This window comes from Antennarius striatus, chromosome 6 (assembly GCF_040054535.1).
Source record: "Antennarius striatus isolate MH-2024 chromosome 6, ASM4005453v1, whole genome shotgun sequence".
NCBI classification, from domain to species: domain Eukaryota; kingdom Metazoa; phylum Chordata; class Actinopteri; order Lophiiformes; family Antennariidae; genus Antennarius; species Antennarius striatus.
In genome coordinates this window covers 12,243,157-12,261,816 of record NC_090781.1, presented here as the reverse complement: position 1 = coordinate 12,261,816, position 18,660 = coordinate 12,243,157, and the positions used below count along the sequence as shown (strand labels likewise).

At 42.1% G+C, this 18,660-nt stretch overlaps 2 protein-coding genes across 3 annotated transcripts; one reads left to right on the top strand and one right to left on the bottom strand.

Annotated features, from left to right (window-relative positions):
- Window positions 1–232: 232 nt before the first annotated feature.
- Window positions 233–10,845, top strand: ercc2 (excision repair cross-complementation group 2). 2 transcript variants are annotated; one of them, XR_011035565.1, is made up of 24 exons: window positions 233–341; window positions 644–743; window positions 1,193–1,270; window positions 1,385–1,447; window positions 1,598–1,711; window positions 1,883–1,999; window positions 2,396–2,512; window positions 3,682–3,805; window positions 3,940–4,036; window positions 4,117–4,250; window positions 4,392–4,560; window positions 5,035–5,153; window positions 5,282–5,351; window positions 5,581–5,650; window positions 6,265–6,366; window positions 6,528–6,591; window positions 6,786–6,907; window positions 7,026–7,118; window positions 7,286–7,358; window positions 7,480–7,550; window positions 7,680–7,823; window positions 7,937–8,080; window positions 8,255–8,397; window positions 10,045–10,845. XR_011035565.1 is itself a non-coding variant. In XM_068317331.1 (23 exons), the coding sequence occupies exons 1-23, from the start codon at window positions 337–339 to the stop codon at window positions 8,345–8,347; spliced, it is 2,283 nt and encodes a 760-aa protein (XP_068173432.1). In that variant the 5' UTR covers window positions 233–336; the 3' UTR covers window positions 8,348–10,844. The 2 variants fall into 2 exon arrangements, 1 of the variants encoding a protein (XP_068173432.1); XM_068317331.1 differs by having other exon boundaries at window positions 8,255–10,844.
- Window positions 10,824–18,340, bottom strand: klc3 (kinesin light chain 3). The gene is made up of 14 exons (XM_068317332.1): window positions 18,142–18,340; window positions 17,038–17,281; window positions 16,832–16,897; window positions 16,474–16,638; window positions 14,835–14,904; window positions 14,378–14,523; window positions 13,313–13,395; window positions 13,111–13,198; window positions 12,658–12,759; window positions 12,333–12,506; window positions 12,086–12,185; window positions 11,428–11,608; window positions 11,108–11,174; window positions 10,824–10,958 (listed from the first exon to the last, which is right to left on the bottom strand). The coding sequence occupies exons 2-14, from the start codon at window positions 17,269–17,271 to the stop codon at window positions 10,875–10,877; spliced, it is 1,560 nt and encodes a 519-aa protein (XP_068173433.1). The 5' UTR covers window positions 17,272–17,281; window positions 18,142–18,340; the 3' UTR covers window positions 10,824–10,874.
- Between the last annotated feature and the right edge of the window lie 320 nt (window positions 18,341–18,660).

The window sequence follows — 18,660 nt, the reverse complement described above, 5'->3', positions numbered from 1 at the left end:
CTTCCGGTTGGGGCGTTCAGAGTAAAACCTTTACATATAGTAAAGATAGAATTTTAATAGCAAATTATCCACAAAGGAAACATATCAACATATCAGTCACTCGCTGATAAATACGGTTATTCCATACATTTAAAAAAAAAAGGTGCTGAAGTTTAATTCAGGTAATTCTTCCGTAAATCCATCCACAAAACGTAGAAGAAGAAGCAGAAGCGTCACTCCTGACTTCCGCCTGGTGAAATTCAACATCCGGTCTGACAACAAAGTTATCAATGACAATTATCAAACAGGGAAAGTGACGAGGAGCAGAGAGGAGCCGCTGCGTTACATCTTCACAAAATGAAGTGAGTGATTTTCTTGACACGGAAAACAACAAGAATGTGAACATTTTGTATTATATTTGTTAGCTTGATGTAAGTTTAACCATACGAATGTTAGCCCCTATTTAGCTAAATAAACCTGAAACCAAGCAGACACTGTGTTATCATTTAAAGGTAATCGATCAGTCTGTTGCCTGAGTTCTTAGATCGAACTTAAAATTAAGAAATTCGAGGCGTTTTGTGTAAAACGCCTCGAATTAACCACATGTTCTGCCTCAGTTGTAGCTGTAGCATGCGTTTAGTGACTGCTTTTCTTTATCATGTAGGCTCAACATCGATGGCCTGTTGGTGTATTTTCCATATGACTACATTTACCCTGAGCAGTACTCATACATGCTGGAGCTGAAGAGGACACTGGATGCAAAGGTTTGTGTTTGTTTCTCATTTTATTGTCTGGATGTGTGCAAGAATTGAAAACAGCAAGGAGTAGCTTGTTGTTATACCCTGTTGTTTGTGTAGGTGCTATTCACTGATTTAATGTGTGTATTTGCAAACTCTTTGTCATAGAGAAACAATTATTTGTCTAATAGTTGTGGTTAAATTATGTGTTCATGCTTTTTATCTGCCAATATTATCACAATTTCAGTATTCTTTTATGTGCTTATAGTTGTTGTTTATTATTGTTATTTTCTTCCACAGGGTTCAGAATCCAAAATTATGGTCTTATTTCTTTTTTGTAATTCAGAGAAATAAAGAATTATATGAATTGTAATTTTGAACACAAAAGTCTATTGTGTGGTTTGAATTGTCATTAGTTTTATTTTTCTGACGGCAGCTGCTCTGAAGTAACTGTGTGTGTGCGCTTTGCTGTCCAGGGTCACGGAGTCCTGGAGATGCCATCAGGAACTGGGAAGACCATCTCTCTTTTGTCTCTCATTGTTGCTTATCAGAAGGTGAGTTAATTGTGTTTGTGTTTTAAAATTGTGCTGGAGTCACAATGCATTGGCTTCATGTCAACCGATGCTACATGAAAATACCGATATGTCAGGTCTGTCCTTCTCTCACAGACCTTCCCTTTGGAAGTGACCAAGCTAATATATTGCTCCAGAACAGTTCCCGAGATTGAAAAGGTGAGTTACATCATACAATATTATAATGCTAAACATTTTTTTTAAAGATGGCATCAAAAAAATAAAACACCTTGAAAAAATAAGTAAACTATTAAGAAATTGCGTGGTAAATAATCAGAGCTTGGTGTATTTGTTCTGTCCTGTGAGTAGGTTGTGGAGGAACTACGGAAGCTCATGGAGTTTTATTCCAAGCAAACAGGAGAAAGCAACAACTTCTTGGCTCTGGCCCTTTCCTCCAGGAAAAACCTCTGCATTCACCCAGAGGTAGGACAGCCGCCATCCAGGATAAATCAGGACCACACAGACAAACGAGCAGAGCATCACCACACTGTCATGGGCATTTAAATCTCATAGAGCAGTTTTAAGATTTTTACACTGGACCAAACTCTGTGTAAATTCTTGTCTTTGACCTTAACATGGATCCTCTGCTTCCAGGTGAGCGCTCTGCGCTTTGGGAAGGAGGTTGATGGGAAGTGTCACAGCCTGACCGCCTCTTACGTCCGTGCACAGCGCCACAGTAACCCCAACCTGCCTGTGTGTCGCTTCTATGAGGTAAAATATAATATATCAATGTTTTTTGTTACCAACTTCAGGTAAAAACTCACTAAAATTTGTAATTATAAGACAGATGTGCTTCCCCCAAAGTAAAGAAGCCTCAGTCAAGTTTGAGTCCTGCTCACACTCTCTCCATCTTCTTCTCCACTTTTGTGGGTGATGGTGGTATCTGGAGCCTATCCCAGCTGACTTATGGATGAGAGGCAGGGGACACTTCTGAGTGTGACACCAGTGCACTGCAGAGCCATGTTTAAAAAATAAAATCTGAATCATATTTTGAGTATAAAGTCAAAAGCATTGCTTCTTGCACTTTCTAGTTTCAGAAATAAGAATTTTCTGCTTTTTCCTTTATTGTTTATTTCTATTATCCTCTCTTGTTCTTGTCGTGTGCAGGAGTTCGATGCAGTCGGCCGACAGGTGCCCCTTCCTGCTGGCATCTACAACCTAGATGACCTGAAAGACTTTGGCAGGAGGAAGGGCTGGTGTCCTTACTACCTTGCTCGCTATTCGGTATGTTTCACCGCTGCAGACATGAAACCTTAACATGAACACTGTCTCAGTAATCAAAATCAAATCAAGAAGTAGTAAACAAGGTTGTTGTGAGTATCCAGCAGGTTGCTGCTCTTGACAGATAGATGAGATTTACAGTGGTATCTCTACTTACGAAATTAATTGGTTCTGGAAGAAATTACATAAGTAGAAGATTACGTAAATAGAGACGCATTTTCCATGCAAATGCCCTAATCCGTTCCAAGCCCCCCAAAATTCCAATATAAATGTTTTATAAAGCATAAAAATCCATCAAAACATGTAACAAATACATGTTACGATTAGATTATTATACAGTAAATGAGAGTTGTGCATAATGTAAAAAACAAAGAATAGAGTAAAGAATAAAAATGATGGTCATTTACCTTTTAACTGCTGTCCTCATTGTTTTTTACCCTCTTTGGTTCATACGCTCCTATCTCACCATGCTGAACAACAGAGTGAATTCCAATCCTCCTCCTGAACTTCTCCAACCAGCCACGCGATGCCTTAAACTCCTTAAACTTCCTTTTGTTTTAATAACTTTGCGATTGTAGATGTAGATTGTAGATGCATTACGGCCATATTCTTTGGCGAGATCAACCAAATGCATCCCTTTTTTGTGCTTTTCTATTATCTCTTGCTTTGTTTGTATGGACAAAAAAACCTCTTTTCTTCGTATTTTCTTTTCCTTTTTTCTCCGTCACTTTCTTGGGGTCCATAGCGAATACTCTAAAAGTTAATACAGTTTATTTGCGCAAAACTATCAGAACACCTCACGGGTCGAGAGCCGAATGACGAGGACCCTGTATAAACACCGATCTAGCTCCACAAAGGTCCCTCTTAAGCCAATGGGATGCCAGGAAGATACTAGGTAATAGCCAATGGCAGAGCAGCTCCCACAGGAACCTGTGGGAGCTGCGAGTATCAGCCGATACTGTATTTTTACCTTACGTAAGTCAAAATTTCTTTCAATACTAGAGGCAATATTGTACTGCTGAGAAATTTTGTAAGTAGAAATTTTTGTAAGAGGAGACATTCATAAGTAGAGGTACCACTGTACTTGTTAATGTCATGATACTGTAAACTGTTTAATGGTCATGAATCTTCTTTTGTCCTGTTTCCCCTCTGCTTTGGTCATTTCCTCTCAGATCCTACATGCCAACATTGTGGTGTATAGCTACCATTACCTGCTGGACCCCAAGATTGCTGATCTGGTGTCCAAAGAACTGGCGAAGAAATCTGTAGTAGTGTTTGATGAGGCCCATAATATAGGTCAGCACAGATGTCGAACAGAACATAAGGACTTACTCTCTGAGATGATATCTGGAATTAGACTCTGGGGAGTGAGTGTCATTTTAATGTTTATCACCCTCCTTTTCCTCCTGTTTCTCCTCCGCCCTCCTCAGATAACGTGTGCATCGACTCCATGAGTGTGAACATCACCAGACGAACACTTGACCGCTGTCAGAGCAACGTGGACACACTTCAGAACACCATTCACAAGTGAGAACCTGATCAGCCTGGTTTGGTCTTAATGTCCCCGAGTCTCTCCACTGACCCCCGACCCCCCTGCTGTCGGACAGGATAAAGGAGACAGATGCTGCAAAACTGAAGGAGGAATACAGGCGATTGGTGGATGGGTTGAAGGAAGCCAGTATTGCCAGGGAAACGGACGTCTACCTCTCTAACCCTGTGTTACCGGATGAAATTCTTCAAGGTAGGGCCTTCAAGAGGGGGGGGGGGGGGGGGCTGGAAAAAACACCCTAAATTCATTCCTTATTATTATTATTTTTTTACCTTCATCTTTCCATTGAAAACCAGTTCCTCAGAGCTTGAACTCTCCTTTCTTTCCTTCCAGAGGCGGTCCCCGGCACCATTCGCACTGCGGAGCACTTTGTTGGATTCCTTAGGCGGTTCTTGGAGTATCTGAAGTCCCGTCTGAGGGTTCAACACGTGGTACAGGAGAGCACCCCCCAGTTCCTCAAGGACATCTTTGACAAGGTCTGCATTGACCGCAAGCCTCTCAGGTCGGTGTCTGCACCAGCAACGCTTTCGCTTCCTCTAGCTTCATTTTCTGTCTTCTTTGTCCAGTCAGACAAGATTCAGGCAGCGTTGTGCCCCTCAAGTCATCATTTCCTTTGTTCTGACTGTGACTCAGACTTTGCTCTTGTTGTGATTGTGTTTTTGTCTACCACATTTTGAAATTCTGGGGACACAAACATCCAGGGTCGCAGGTTGGTCCCGTCTTCCTGCCTTCTGTAAACACTGATCACCTGGTATCTCCTCCACCCCGGCGCCAGAACCCTCTGACTTCAACAAACAAATTGTCTTGTTGACTTCCTTGATGGATTATAAACAGCTGCTTTCTTTTGTCGACTGACTTTACTCTGTTTAATGAGCATTGATCTGCAGAATCTTTACGTTTTATTGTTTCTATGGTTACTACATAATCTGTGTCTGCAGACAGTCCTTTGTAAACACTTTCTGTTTCTTTTCTCCAGGTTTTGTGCAGAGCGACTGCAGTCGTTACTGCGAACCCTGGAGATCGCAGACATCACAGACTTCTCAGCTGTTACACTCATCTCTAACTTTGCCACGCTGGTCAGCACCTACAGCCAAGGTACCCGTCCGTCTGAGGGAACTGTAGAAGCATTATGATTTGAGGCATATTTAGTTCTTGATACCTTCTGTATATTTGTATGTTTACTTTTTGTCTCTATGAGGAACTTGACCTTCTTCTCTGTGAAGGTTTCACCATCATCATCGAGCCCTTTGAGGACAGAACTCCAACAATCGCCAACCCTGTGCTGCATTTCAGGTGTGGAAGATCAATGGAAATATAAACTCGTGGTGTTTGGTTCTCGATCCTGTTCAGCCACTCTAACTGGAGGAGGAGCTTCATTCTCAGACGTTCTCATCAGACATTAGTTCACATTTCCCTCTATCTTTATGCATTTCTGATGGAGTGAAGCTCCAGCTGGTTGATCACAGAGCAGGAGAAAAAGGTGATTTTCTGACATGTGTTTTGTCTTTTCTTCCTGTCTCAGCTGCATGGATCCGTCTATCGCCATCAAACCTGTGTTCCAGAGGTTTCAGTCAGTTGTCATCACCTCAGGGGTGAGTCGGTCACTTTCTTCTCTGCTCATCTCTTCAGTCTGTAGTTCAGTTTACAATGTTTCCTTATTGCTTCAACACTGACTGTATACAGTTTCTATTTCATTAATTTAATTCATTATTTTATTATCATTTTATGTATACAGTGATACTTCAAGGGATTACTGTACAGTGCGCATTAGCACATCAGAGCTTGTGACTTCACCTCATTGCATATTTTTGGTAGGCAGTCACGTGATACCGTATATGCATTCTATTGGCTGATGGCATCTGGAAGTGCACTCGGTTCCGTGAGTCTCGGACTTCCGTGAGACACAAAATTGCTTTAAGTAGTCGATAAGAGTGTGGGAAAAGGTAATGCAGATACAAGGTGGCTAAATAACAGTATGGGGAGGGTTCATAAACATTTAAATTACCGTAAATAATAAAATAGATCGCAATCTCGATCATGGATTCCCTAATTGCGTGTGGTTCCTGGAACGCATTAACTGCCAAGATTTGCATTACTTATATTTATTTAATTATGATTTCTTATCTTTCCACCGTCTTATGCACAGGGTTCAACATTTTTGAAAAGGAATTATTTAGTGATTAGCGAACACCTGCTCTTTTTTTAGACTCTCTCTCCACTGGACATCTATCCCAGAATCCTCGACTTCCGCCCGGTTACCATGGCATCCTTCACCATGACGCTAGCTCGGACCTGCCTCTGTCCTCTGGTGTGTAACTACACACATTAACACTCAGTGTGGCGACTCAGCAGGTTTGAAAGACGAGTAATGGAGCTGGTGAAAGACTAGATCTGTCACTGATTCTCTGATCCTCCTGAAGGTTCTGCTGCTGACTTGTGTCTGAGTATGTTCTCCTCTGTATCACATAGATCGTTGGCCGGGGCAACGATCAGGTGGCCCTGAGCTCCAAGTTCGAGACCAGAGAAGACTTTGGTGAGTAGAAATATCTGATGACCCACAGGCAGCGTCGCAGGATGAGACCGGCTCCTTAAAGCGTTTTGTTGAATTTTGGCACGGAGTAAATTGTTTTTGTATTTGTGAAAACATCACATCATGAAATAGCATAGCACCAGATTGTTTGTTCGACTGTAATTAAAAATTACCTTGTATTATTTTCTTTTTTCCAGCTGTGATTCGTAACTATGGGAACCTGCTCCTAGAGATGTCGGCCATTGTTCCAGATGGCATCGTAGCGTTTTTCACAAGTTACGTCTACATGGAGAACATTGTGGCGTCTTGGTATGAACAGGTCAGTGTGTGGACAAACAGACACACTCACACACACACACACACACACACACACACACACACACACACACTGATTTAACCGTATTTGAGTTAATGTTAAATGTGGATGTTTTTTTCAGGGTATCTTGGAGAACATCCAGAGAAACAAGCTGATCTTCATCGAGACTCCAGACGCTGCAGAGACGAGCATGGCTCTGGAGAAATACCAGGAGGTCAGAGACACCCCTCGGTTTGCCTTCTGACCAAGCTGGCAAAAACAAATGAAGCACTTGTTCCTTTTAGCATTGACAATGCTTCCAAGAAGGAAAAGCAAATAAGTGGTTATATTTCAGCCTCCTGCTGCTAAGTCCCTGACCTTTGACCTTTCGCTGCTCCTCAGGCCTGTGAGAACGGCAGAGGAGCCATCCTGTTATCTGTGGCCAGGGGAAAAGTGTCTGAAGGCATCGATTTTGGTAAATGCTCAGGATGTTGCGTGTTTGTGAGCCGACTGGAAAAGACCAAATACCGAATGTTTTGCTAGAAGTTGTGTGGTTTTCAACATAACATAAAAAGTTCTGTCCTGTTTCTCTTCAGTGCACCATTTTGGCCGAGCCGTCATCATGTTTGGAGTTCCTTATGTCTACACGCAGAGTCGTATCCTAAAGGTCAGAACCAGCACTGTGACTGGAATCACACACTCACTCGCTCTCTTTTGGTTCAGCTGTTGATATTAACAAAACCTGAAATGCAAGAAGCAGTCATGAACATTGTTTTTCTTTGTCTGGCTGTTTCAGGCTCGTCTGGAATACCTTCGGGATAATTTTCAGATCCGAGAGAATGACTTCCTGACGTTTGACGCCATGCGTCACGCAGCCCAGTGTGTGGGCAGAGCCATCAGAGGCAAGACCGATTATGGACTCATGATTTTTGCTGACAAGGTATGAGATGTTTCTGTCCAGTCTGACTCTGGTTGGTTCCAGTCTCGCTTGGAGCTGATTGTTACGCTGACTGTAGATCAGATCCGCTAACGATCTGCGTCTCATGTCCGCAGCGTTACGCTCGAGCGGACAAACGTGGGAAGCTTCCCCGCTGGATCCAGGAGCACATCACAGACGGCAGCCTGAACCTGACAGTGGACGAGACCGTCCAGCTGTCTAAGCACTTCCTGCGGCAGATGGCTCAGCCTTTCAGACAGGTATGAGAGGAGCGTCAAGCAGCACCATTAAAACCTCTGCTTCACAAAACAGATACTGGCTCTGCTGCTTTCTCTCAAGGGAACGATGTTTTATAATTCTATGGTGGGGGACAAAGTCATGTGACTACTGTATATTCCCCTTGTCTGTGGATGACCTCTGACCTGTGCCTGCAGGAGGACCAGCTGGGTCTGTCTCTGTTGACCCTGGAGCAGCTGCAGTCGGAGGAGATGCTGCAGAAAATCACTCGGATCGCTCATCAGACCTGAAGGCAGTAAATGCCGTCTGATGTCGTCACCATGGCAACACCCGTGATGAGGTCGGCAGCCATTAGACCTCAGTCACGTTTGGGGATTAGAACACAAACTGTGACAGTAGAGTTCTGTGGAACTCATGTGGGATTAGACAGATGGTACTTCAGAGAACAGTAACCAACTTTTACTTAAATCCACAAGAGTTTACTGTTTGAACATTACTTAGAAGATTATTGGTTTTTTGTTTCAAACCTGACAAGATTTGTACAAAAAAGTCACACAAATGATGTTCAGTGTTTGGTTGTAGCATCTGTTTATTTCACGTCTGTCATACAGATGACCATTTCCTTTGTTACTGCAGCTGTACATTGTCCCGTTTTCTACTGAATGCTTATTGATCTGTTTTACAACCAGCAAGTTGGAATATAAATGTTTGTATTTACTTGTGTTGGGAAGTTGTTTTTAATCTGTCATTTATTTAAAAAAAAAAAAAAGTAGAGAGAATAATTACATAAAAAACACAAACCTACGTACATTGAAGTTGACAGTTAAGTGTGAAATAAATATTTTCAGACTACAGCTGAACTAATCTGTTAGTGATATAATTTATTTCAGGTGAAGTTTACAAATATGAAATTCAAATAATCTTAAACAGAATAAACAACAGAGACAAACAGTTGACTTTCTACATCTTTTTAAAGTTATTACAAGTATTTGACTCACTCTTATAGTTGCTATGGTAACTAAAAGTGTACTTTACAACAAACAGTGACCAATGACATCAGAACCACAATTGTTAGTTCTTCCAGGAAAAAAAAGAAACACAGAATAATTTACAAACAGTGGAATCAAGAAACACGTTAAATAAAGTCAAGTTTATGCCCTGGAAAACATTCCTGAGTCTTTTCCTACATAAATGATGCTCTAAGCATTTTGTTGGTCAACATTAATAGAAATGTTTTGTTGTGCAGTGATGTCAGCAAACCTGACGTTTGATAAATGAACATGAGGATCCTTACATTAAAATAAGAGTTTACTCTTTATTATGTTTCACTGAACAGCACAGAAGTAACATTAAGTAGATGTACTTATAGCTTCTTTCATCATTCATGCTCTGTTCAGTTACTACTATTGTTACGTGACAAAAAAACTGACCTAAATAAGGGGATGCATCCTAAACATCTGGTTACTTGCAGTCAACATGCATTAATTTAAATGATTATAAATCCAATATTCACTGTTGTATGTTTGCTTCATGTTCAGTTTATGATATTTGTGTTATTCAGGACGAGTGAGGGCTGAATCAAACCCAAACTTCCATCTAAGGCCAAATAAAAGCAACGCAGACTCAGGCACACATGAACTTTAGGTATTTAGACACTTCCCAACAGTTTTATTTGATGAGTTGACTGTTAAAATCGTGAATATTGGAATGTTCTGAAACCTTTGGGACGTGATTAATGCTGTTCTTTGGTGACACCGTTAACACAGAAACGGGAAATTCCTCTGAAGTTTTTTTTGATCAATCAGTACAACAGATTGTTTTCTTAACAATACTTCCTCCAGACCAGGTTAGGTGTTACCATAGTGATCACGCAAGACCAAAAGAAAGCCTTTGTCGTGATGCTGAACTCTGGATTAAGATCAACAGGCCTGACCCATTATTCCCAATTCATAGTTTAGTGTTAAAGTTTTTTGTGTGTTTTTTGCAGTGGAAGAGGTGACAGGAAATGCAGGAGAGGAAGTGTGAGCGCAAAGAGGAACTGAACCTCTGACAGAGGGCTGGAGCTCAGCATACGGCTGACAGCTGACCACTCCTGGATTGATGATGTGATGATGCAGCACAAACACAAACATTAGCTGGTCTTTATTCTTATATGGAATGATGAAGCTGGTGCAGAACGACTGCAATAAACCTGTGTGTTTCAGAATAAGAGCTCAGCTCTGCTCCATAAAGCACATGGTGTGGTAACACTTGGGAGAATCTATCTGTAAACCATTTCACATCCCTTTACTCCTCAAGTAACAGTTAAAAAAGATCAAAGTCGTGGTTCCTGTCTCAGTACATGAGATTCACTTCTAACCTGCAGCTTATAAAAACTGAGATAGAAATACTTGTTACAGCACCAAAGCTGGTGTAACTTCAAGAATTAGATTTCCATAAAAATCCCTTTTCTTTCTATTTATAGAGTTTCTGTTAACTTTATAATCTGGGAAATGTATTAGTTTTAGAAGACAGGAGGGAAGGACAGTAGTGCAATGTTGATGATATGTGACCAAAGTCTCTCATTAATTTTTACAAACACCTGTCATCACCAAACCTTAAATGTCATATTCCCACAACTGTCACAATTATTTTTTTACATGATTGATAAATCACACGCCTGATAATGTACTTATAACAACAATAAAAATTATCATTACATCTTGAGCTAAAAGTTGGGAATTCACTTTGGTGTTGGATGTTTGATTCGAGCGATCAGTGTAACCAGTGTGAAGTGGTCACTAGATAAAGGTATGTGTGTTTGTGTGTGTGTGTTTGTTAGCTGGTTCCACTGAGCGACCCTCGTCTCGTCAGGTTCTGTGTGCTGGAGCTCAGACCTCGAGTATCTGTCAGTCGGCTCGACTGAAGGACAGAACAGAAGGAAACGATTAAATGACGTTCACGAGTCGTTTCTGAGGGACGAACTAATGTTGATCAGTAAATGACCAAAACCAAGAGAACCTGTCAGAAGCTTAACTTCCTGTCAGAACCTGTCAGAACAGCCTCCTCACCTGAGTGCTGTCCTGTCTCTCTCTGGATCCCACGTTCAACACATTCAGAGAGTTCGCCCTCTTCATCCTAAAGACAGGACAGGAAGTCTTTTTTAAATCACTTGACAAGCTGACCTGTTGAGGTTAACTGATGCAGAAAGAAAGGGCTGCTGGGAAAATTCACTTCAGCACTGGTTTAAGGTCATCAGTCTCAATTTGTTGTGTTTTTAAATTTAAATTTGTATAATCAGTGTTTCATCTACAAAGATCCATTTTAAATGCACCCATGACCTTTCCTGAAGATGTAAGGATCCGCTAATGCCTTAGCAACAGAACATTACCCAGCATTCCTCGGGGTTGTTTCCTCCATTCCGACTCCCCTCAACTTGCAAACGAGTTTCTCGCTGCTTCTGCGGATCGACTCTCTGAGTTTGGTGAAGGAGCCGCTGCGCTTGAGGCTACCGAGTCCTTCCTGTCCAGAGCTGCTGAGCTCCGCCCCCGACCAGGTGGGCCGGCCCTCACCTGCAAGCACAGATGAAATGCTAACGAACTAGCATAGGACAAGACAACGTCTTCTGACTGGCTGTTGCTTCTTCTATCGCGTTCTCGAGAAGTGCATATTATCATCTAAAGAAACAACAATCCAATCGAACACCAACAGCTTCCTTTAACTCTCTCCAGTACTAGAACGTTAATCTACATCTATTCATCAACTTGATGAATGACTTTTTACTGTTATGTTTAATCTATATGTTTTATTATCTTTATTATTATTATGCTCAAGCAAACACTTTTATTCAACAGTTTTTAGTAGTGGCTGGACTAAAGTGCATCAGTCTCTCTTTAAGCCTTTATTCTACCTCTACACAGAAATGTGTTAGTCCACAGGTCACATGACCATCCATTGTGTCAAAAACGTAAAAACAAATCTAACATTTCCTTTGAACAAATCTATGGATAATAAACTACAATGATGCATTCAAAGCTGTTGTTTTCTACCTTCCACAGATCCAAACTCTTTTTCATGAGCCCTGGTTAGGATCTCTTTGTAGAGAGCTTCAGCCTGTCGGTACTTCCCCTGCTTCAGATAACACGATGCCTGAAACACAACCATGAAACGAGCCCCACCAGCTTGTTCAGGAATCCATACTTTGGACATATGAATGAAAAACAATCGGATTCTGTTTGTAAACCGTGATAATAATGTGATGATGTGGTTCGACAGATCAGAAGTGGATCCTCTCACCAGGTTGTTCTTGGTTTTGGCCACGTTGGCGTCGTCTGGGCCCAGATTGCTCTGGTAGATGTGGAGCGCGCGTTCGTAGTAGCGCTCCACCTCCTGGTACTTCCCCTGGTTCTGACACAGCAGAGCCAGGTTGTTCAGCTGCTTGGCCACATCTGGGTGCGCCATACCCAGAACCTGACAAGCATCCAGACACAAAACACAGTGTTTTTCAGAATGAATCGTTCATTCAGGGTTGTGTGTGGGTGAGAGGTAGAAGACATAGACACTGAGACAGGAGTTGTATGAACGCTGCTCGTCCTTGCCGAGTAATAAATGATTGTCTCACTTTCTCTCTGATCTCCAGAGCTCTTTTACACAGCGGCTCTGCTTCCTTGTATTTTCCTCTTTTCCCATAAAGCACCGCCAGGTTGTTGAGTGTTGCCGCCACCTGTATGAGCACAAAAACATAACATACCTAACTTCACAATCAATGTAGTCAGACATCGCTCATTGCTACAAAATGAGAGTCAATTTTATCTTTTGTAGGTTTTGATTTTATTCTATTATTTTTTACTTGACATTCTTAAAATGTTGTAGATTGTGAGCAAAGTTTCAAGTTAAAAGTCCAATTCCCTGTTTGTGTGAACAGACTGGGCCACTAACGCCGATTTTGATTCTAAAATCTGTTGTGAAAGTAAATGAAATGACACACACATAATTTATTCCGGACTACAGGCTTTACGTCTTATTATGACGTGTCCTGGCCTGCAGCGTGTTTATTCCAGGGACAATAACTCACCGCCGGATGGTCCATTCCTAGAGTCTTCTCCCTGATCTCCAGTGCGTCGTTCAGCAGGTTGGCTGCTTCTTTGTATTTGTTCTGGTCTCTGGAGGGAAAAAGATCTCACAGATCATTGATGACTGACTCTGGATTCAGACGATGACAGAGAACCAGAGAATGTTTCTCTAAATGGTGTTGAATTAACACCCCACGGCCTCACCTGTACACCAGCGCCAGGATATTCAGCATGGTGGCTACGTCTGGATGTGTGTGTCCTGACGACTTCTCCAGGTCCTCCAAAGCCTATCGAGACAAACAGGAGACATTTAAAGGTAAGGAAACCTCAAGAACAAGAACCAAACACAAATCTTTATTATCTTGACAACATCCTACTGGATCTTATTCTCCAAATAAAGTCCAAAATTTTGCCGTCGTGACTGTTGCTCTGCTCATAACAATTGTCCTGGGGGTGGGGATCCTCTCATCTAAATCAATAGTTTGAGGATAGAATGGTGCTCTATAGACCGTGAGGCCACTTGGTGATATCTGTTTTTACATCCCGTGAAGCGGTGATGTATTGTAATTGTCAGTGTTCGTTCTGTCATCCGTCCACCAAATATCTTCACAACTGTTGCAGATAGAAAGATGAAACAAAAACAGGATGAAAATGAGATGATGACCTTGACAAAACAAGGTCAAAGTCAAATTTCAACTTTTGTACTCATCGTGGATTTTTGATAGCCAGTCATGTGATACCGAACGCACATTCTATTGGCTGACAGTATCAGGAAGTGTGCTGCATTCTGTGAGTCTCGGACTTCCATTAGACACACAGTGCTTTAAACAGTCGATAAGAGTGTGGGAAAAGGTAATACAGATAGAAGGTAGCTCAATAAAAGTATGGGGAGGGTTCATAAACATTTAAATTACTGTAGATAATAAGATAAATAGTTTGTCATTCTATCGCGGAATTTGTTAATCGCGTGTGGTTCCTGGAACACATTAACCGCGAGGAACAATGGCGCACTGCACACCATTTCAGGTACACATCTCTGAAACCTGATGACATATAATCACAAAACAAAAAGCAACATTTTCAGGAAGCCAGAGGCACAAAAATGTGTAGGTCAGGGTAAAATGTTGAATTCAGGGGTGTCGTGGGACGTTACAGTCTTTGACTGTCTTGTTATAAATGTATCTGACTTGATTTGCTGCAACAGGCGATGTTTTTGGGAATGAGGCCGCCGGTGTAAAGCGTCATCATTTTTCTTTTGTGAACAATCACCTGTTTGCAGAGCGGGACAGCCACCTCATACCTCCCCTGCGATGCGTACTGGATGACCAGGTTGTGGAGCGTTCGCAGGCGAGCAGGAATTTCGTAGCCGCCCTGCTGAGCTGCTGCTGCAGCGCTGCTGTGATGAGGCTGAGTCACTGAGCAGCAACAAACAAATACAAATACACACCAACTTCATATGAGCGGTCAATGATGCTGTAGATGAGATTAAGATGCCATGAAAAAAATTGTCTGGTTGGATTAACATCAATAATTTTCCTGCTTTTAAAGAACAGCTTTAGATGAATGACAGGAGATTACAATAATTTATTCTGATCAGGCTACAATAATTTGTCTTTCCTTTGTTTGAAGTGACAGTTATTTCATGATAACAATAAACAGGCTATGAATCCCTTACAGAGGCATTAAAGTGTGTGATACATGGTTGTAAACCACAGTAGAGACTCACTCTGTGACTGCTCCTCATCCTCAGCAGGAAACAGATCATCCAAAGACTCTTTGGTGGAGGATTTGTCGTCCTGAGAAGAGAAACAAACACAAAAGTGCCGTTTAGATCATCCATGTAACCAGTGGCGGGCCGTGCATTTTACAACTAGGCCTTCAGTGATGTCCTACTAAATCAAACTTGTATAAATACATCTCATAATACTGTAAGTGGTTCCCACTGCTGCCACCAACGTAGCGTTCAGGACTGAGGTGTTTATATCTTCTCTTAAATGGGACAAAAACCATCCCAAAAACCAGCCCTACTCCTTTTATTGACACTGGCACAGAAGAACCCGCGGCCACACCTTTACAGACGTCACACAACTACGTCACAGAACAAAACCGACTAAGACCATCATTTATGACACCACAGCTAGAGAAATGAAATTCAGACTAATGAACACACTAGTAGATGTTGTATGACCTCTATCATGTTTAAAAGAGGCTATTTTCCAGCAGTCAAGGCGATATAATGAAACAAGTCTCTTTTAAATATGAAAGAGTAAATAAATAAAATGCTTGCACTTACCAAAGAAGCTTATTTAAATACAAAACCCATTCTCCTTTCTTTCCTCAAAAACACTTTGATGCCTCAGTCCTACAGTTTATCCGTGTGTTTTAGCATCCTAGACGGCTCAGACAGGAGAGGTCAAAGTTCAGAATTATTCACTGTACCTGGGTCAAGTTAGGGTTAGGGCCACCTTGACACCCCCCCCTCCCACACACACACATTTTGGGAGACTGATCAGACCAGAAACACAAGTCCAGACTATGACGAAACTTTCAGCCCACAGCCACCAGAGTAAATATTGAGCTGTGGCTGCTAGTACTGGTTAGCAATAAAATACACGACATTATTGCCATAAATAGAGCATTACATGGAGGTAACACTCACTCTGGATTCAGATTCGCTATGAAAGTTCAGTTTACCAATAATTTGCTGTACTGTTTACTCCTCTAATAATATCCCAAACTTGCCTGCTGCTGTGTGAACACAGACATGTCAACACAGGAGAACCACAGAATGAGGTCAGATCTGAAGCCACCAAATGCTAACATTCTGTTAACTGGGATGACTGAAAACATCAGTCAAATACGTGAAATTAGCGCACCAGTCTCTGCCATCAAATCTACTTATGAAGAATAGGTTCATATATTATATATGTACAATGAGTTCTTCTTTTAACTTTAAAAGTCTAACTCTTCCCAACATTCATCGACCACATCAGGAGTCCAGGACACCCAAAAGCTCTTTTTTGTAGCTATTGATGAATCTTTGTGATGTGAGTGAAGCTTGAGGTAGAGAGGACAATGAAATCTGACTGGACGTAGGCTGAGTCACATGCTGATGCTGTAACGTGTGGAATCAGACATATAATGATCTGCAAAAACCCAAATTAAGTTTCTTTGAATTAACACATGGAGAAGATAAAACATGGTGAAGAAGGAATATGAAGTAACTTGTGCAGCTTAGTGGTTTTTCCACATTTCAGTCATTGTTACATAAACACCAACTTTACTGGTGACGCTATCAGAGAAAACTTTCTGAACAAACACACACGCAAATACTTGTGTTTGTGTACAGACAGGCGTCTTCTCACCTGCTGAGGCTCCTCCATGTCGTACTTGCGTATGGAGGACATGAACTGCAGGTGTTTGTTCTGCTCCTCCAGGGTGACGACCTCCTGCTCCCGGTCCTGCAGCCGCTGCTGAGCTCCAGCCAGCTCATCCCTCAACCACTGGTTCTCCTGACAGAGGCGACGGACCTGAGGAAGGAGACGTTTGATGTAAAAAACGAGGAGAGTGATGGCATAGACCAGGAGTGTAGGAGAGTAGTAGGGATGAAGAAGAAAAAGAAGAAGGGAGGGATTAGTCGTTTGATGAACTTCAAGTGACATGAAATGATAGAATCTCCTCCAGCACTCGTCTGTCATTCTAACATGTCCTGTAAATATTCACCTGAGCTCGCAGCTTCTGTTTCTCCCCCTCCAGTGAACTCAGGTGAGCCGATAGCGCCATCATCACCTGGGGAGATGAGTGAAGCGTGACCCAGAGGAACAACTCCACATACGATAAATAGGTGTATGTGGAACAGCTAATACTACTACTGCTTTATTTAAAAACACACAGCAGAAACACAGGTCTGCTGGGCAGGTTTTTGGTACCTGTGCCTCACTCAGGCCCAGCTCGATGCTCTCCAGAGACTGGTGGATGATGCTGCGCTTCTGCTGCTCCACGCTATCGCTCTCCCACACCACCGGGCCCCCCAACGGCCCCTGGAGGCTCTCCAGGAGGCTGCGGTTCTCTCCTCTCAGCGCCTCCAGCCCAGCAATCACCTGCTGCGTGTTGCACAGAATCTCCTCCGCTGACAACATTGGTCCGACGCCGAGGTTGTTCATCGCACAACAACTGAGATGGGAAAACCAACACAGCACTTTATAAATAGTATTGTGCGATGGTTCACTTGTGTCCCATAAAATGAGATAGAAGGTCAAAACGGAGGATTTTGAGAGTAGATGAGACCAATAGGAGAGAACAGAGGAGAATGTGTGTGGATTAGACCAAAAAGATTAAATCAAACTGGATTAAAGGCGTTTATGGATCATCACCTGCCTCACAGGCTGGCTGAAAATTTATTTCACTGATTATAAATGAGGACAGAAAGACGGTCAAAGCTATAACATCTGTCAAAGGCACCAGAATTCAACAAAACCAGGCAAGTGAGCTGCAGCGATAATGAAGACCAAATTGTTATCATCATCTTCACTGAATGCAAACAGATCATGGTTTAATTTTTCCTCTTCCAGTCTGAGAGACGTAAACACAGAGATTACTGTACATGTATAGCAGATATAATCCTAATCATTTGGAGACACTGAATTCAATCTCACAAAATAACATGCATAATAATATAATAATGAACACATATAAATATGGAACTCAATTTTAATCCATTATCACAAAAACACCAAACTAAACAGACGGCGTTGTGTTTAAATTCTGTAAACAATGCGGGTAGTTTGTTTACTGTGGGAGGAGCCTACAGGCCTGCCTCCAGCGCGTCAGGAACGATGGATTTTAATGTAAATTTGAACCTACAGCTAACCTGTCAACAGATGTAATGGCGACCCGGACACGATAGGAGACGTTTCTTGCTTCTTGGCCGGTAGAATTCACACCTACTGCTGCAGAACGCGAATGTTTCCGTGTTTGTTAACGATTGTCCAAACAGACACACACGGAGACACAACAACTTATTTATATCCCACCTGCTAATTCCAGGCTGCGGCGCCGCGGTTTGCTCCTTTTGTCCACTCTGACTCAATTTTATATTTTTTGGAAATTGGAACTTATTAAATACAGTAGAACATTTCCGCTAATGGTGTCTGTGAGTATCTTGAATGATAGAAAGGTGATAAGGTATAAATTAAAGGTTCAAATAAGCCACCTGCTGCTTCCTCGACTCCCCCTGTCATCATAGTCATTAGCATCAAGCAGGAGGCGGGTCATCAGGAGCGGGTTCGCTTCCGGTTTACGCCTTCAACATAAACGTCGTTTACGCGCATGCGCCTGACATGTCGTATTGGAAGTGGTTTAATTTTAGAAGTACAGTGCGCCCTCGCTCATTTGCGGATAAAAGCTTGCGACTTCACCTCATCGCGGATTTTTGCTAGGCAGTCACGTTATACCGTATGCGCATTCTATTGGCTGATGGCATACGGAAGTGCGCTCTGTTCCGTGAGTCTCGGACTTCCGTGAGACACAAAAGTGTTTTAAACAATCGATAA

Bases quoted from the DNA above. Each gene is read 5' to 3' on its own strand.
- ercc2 (XM_068317331.1), top strand. The intron at 5,352-5,580 runs GTGTGGAAGATC...TTCCTGTCTCAG, and splicing joins AACCCTGTGCTGCATTTCAG to CTGCATGGATCCGTCTATCG. The intron at 8,081-8,254 runs GTATGAGAGGAG...CTGTGCCTGCAG, and splicing joins TGGCTCAGCCTTTCAGACAG to GAGGACCAGCTGGGTCTGTC.
- klc3 (XM_068317332.1), bottom strand. From the start codon at position 17,271: ATGAACAACCTCGGCGTCGGACCAATGTTGTCAGCGGAGGAGATTCTG. The intron at 12,186-12,332 runs GTGAGAGGATCC...GTTGTGTTTCAG, and splicing joins CCAAAACCAAGAACAACCTG to GCATCGTGTTATCTGAAGCA. The intron at 11,175-11,427 runs GTAATGTTCTGT...TCCTGTCTTTAG, and splicing joins ACAACCCCGAGGAATGCTGG to GATGAAGAGGGCGAACTCTC.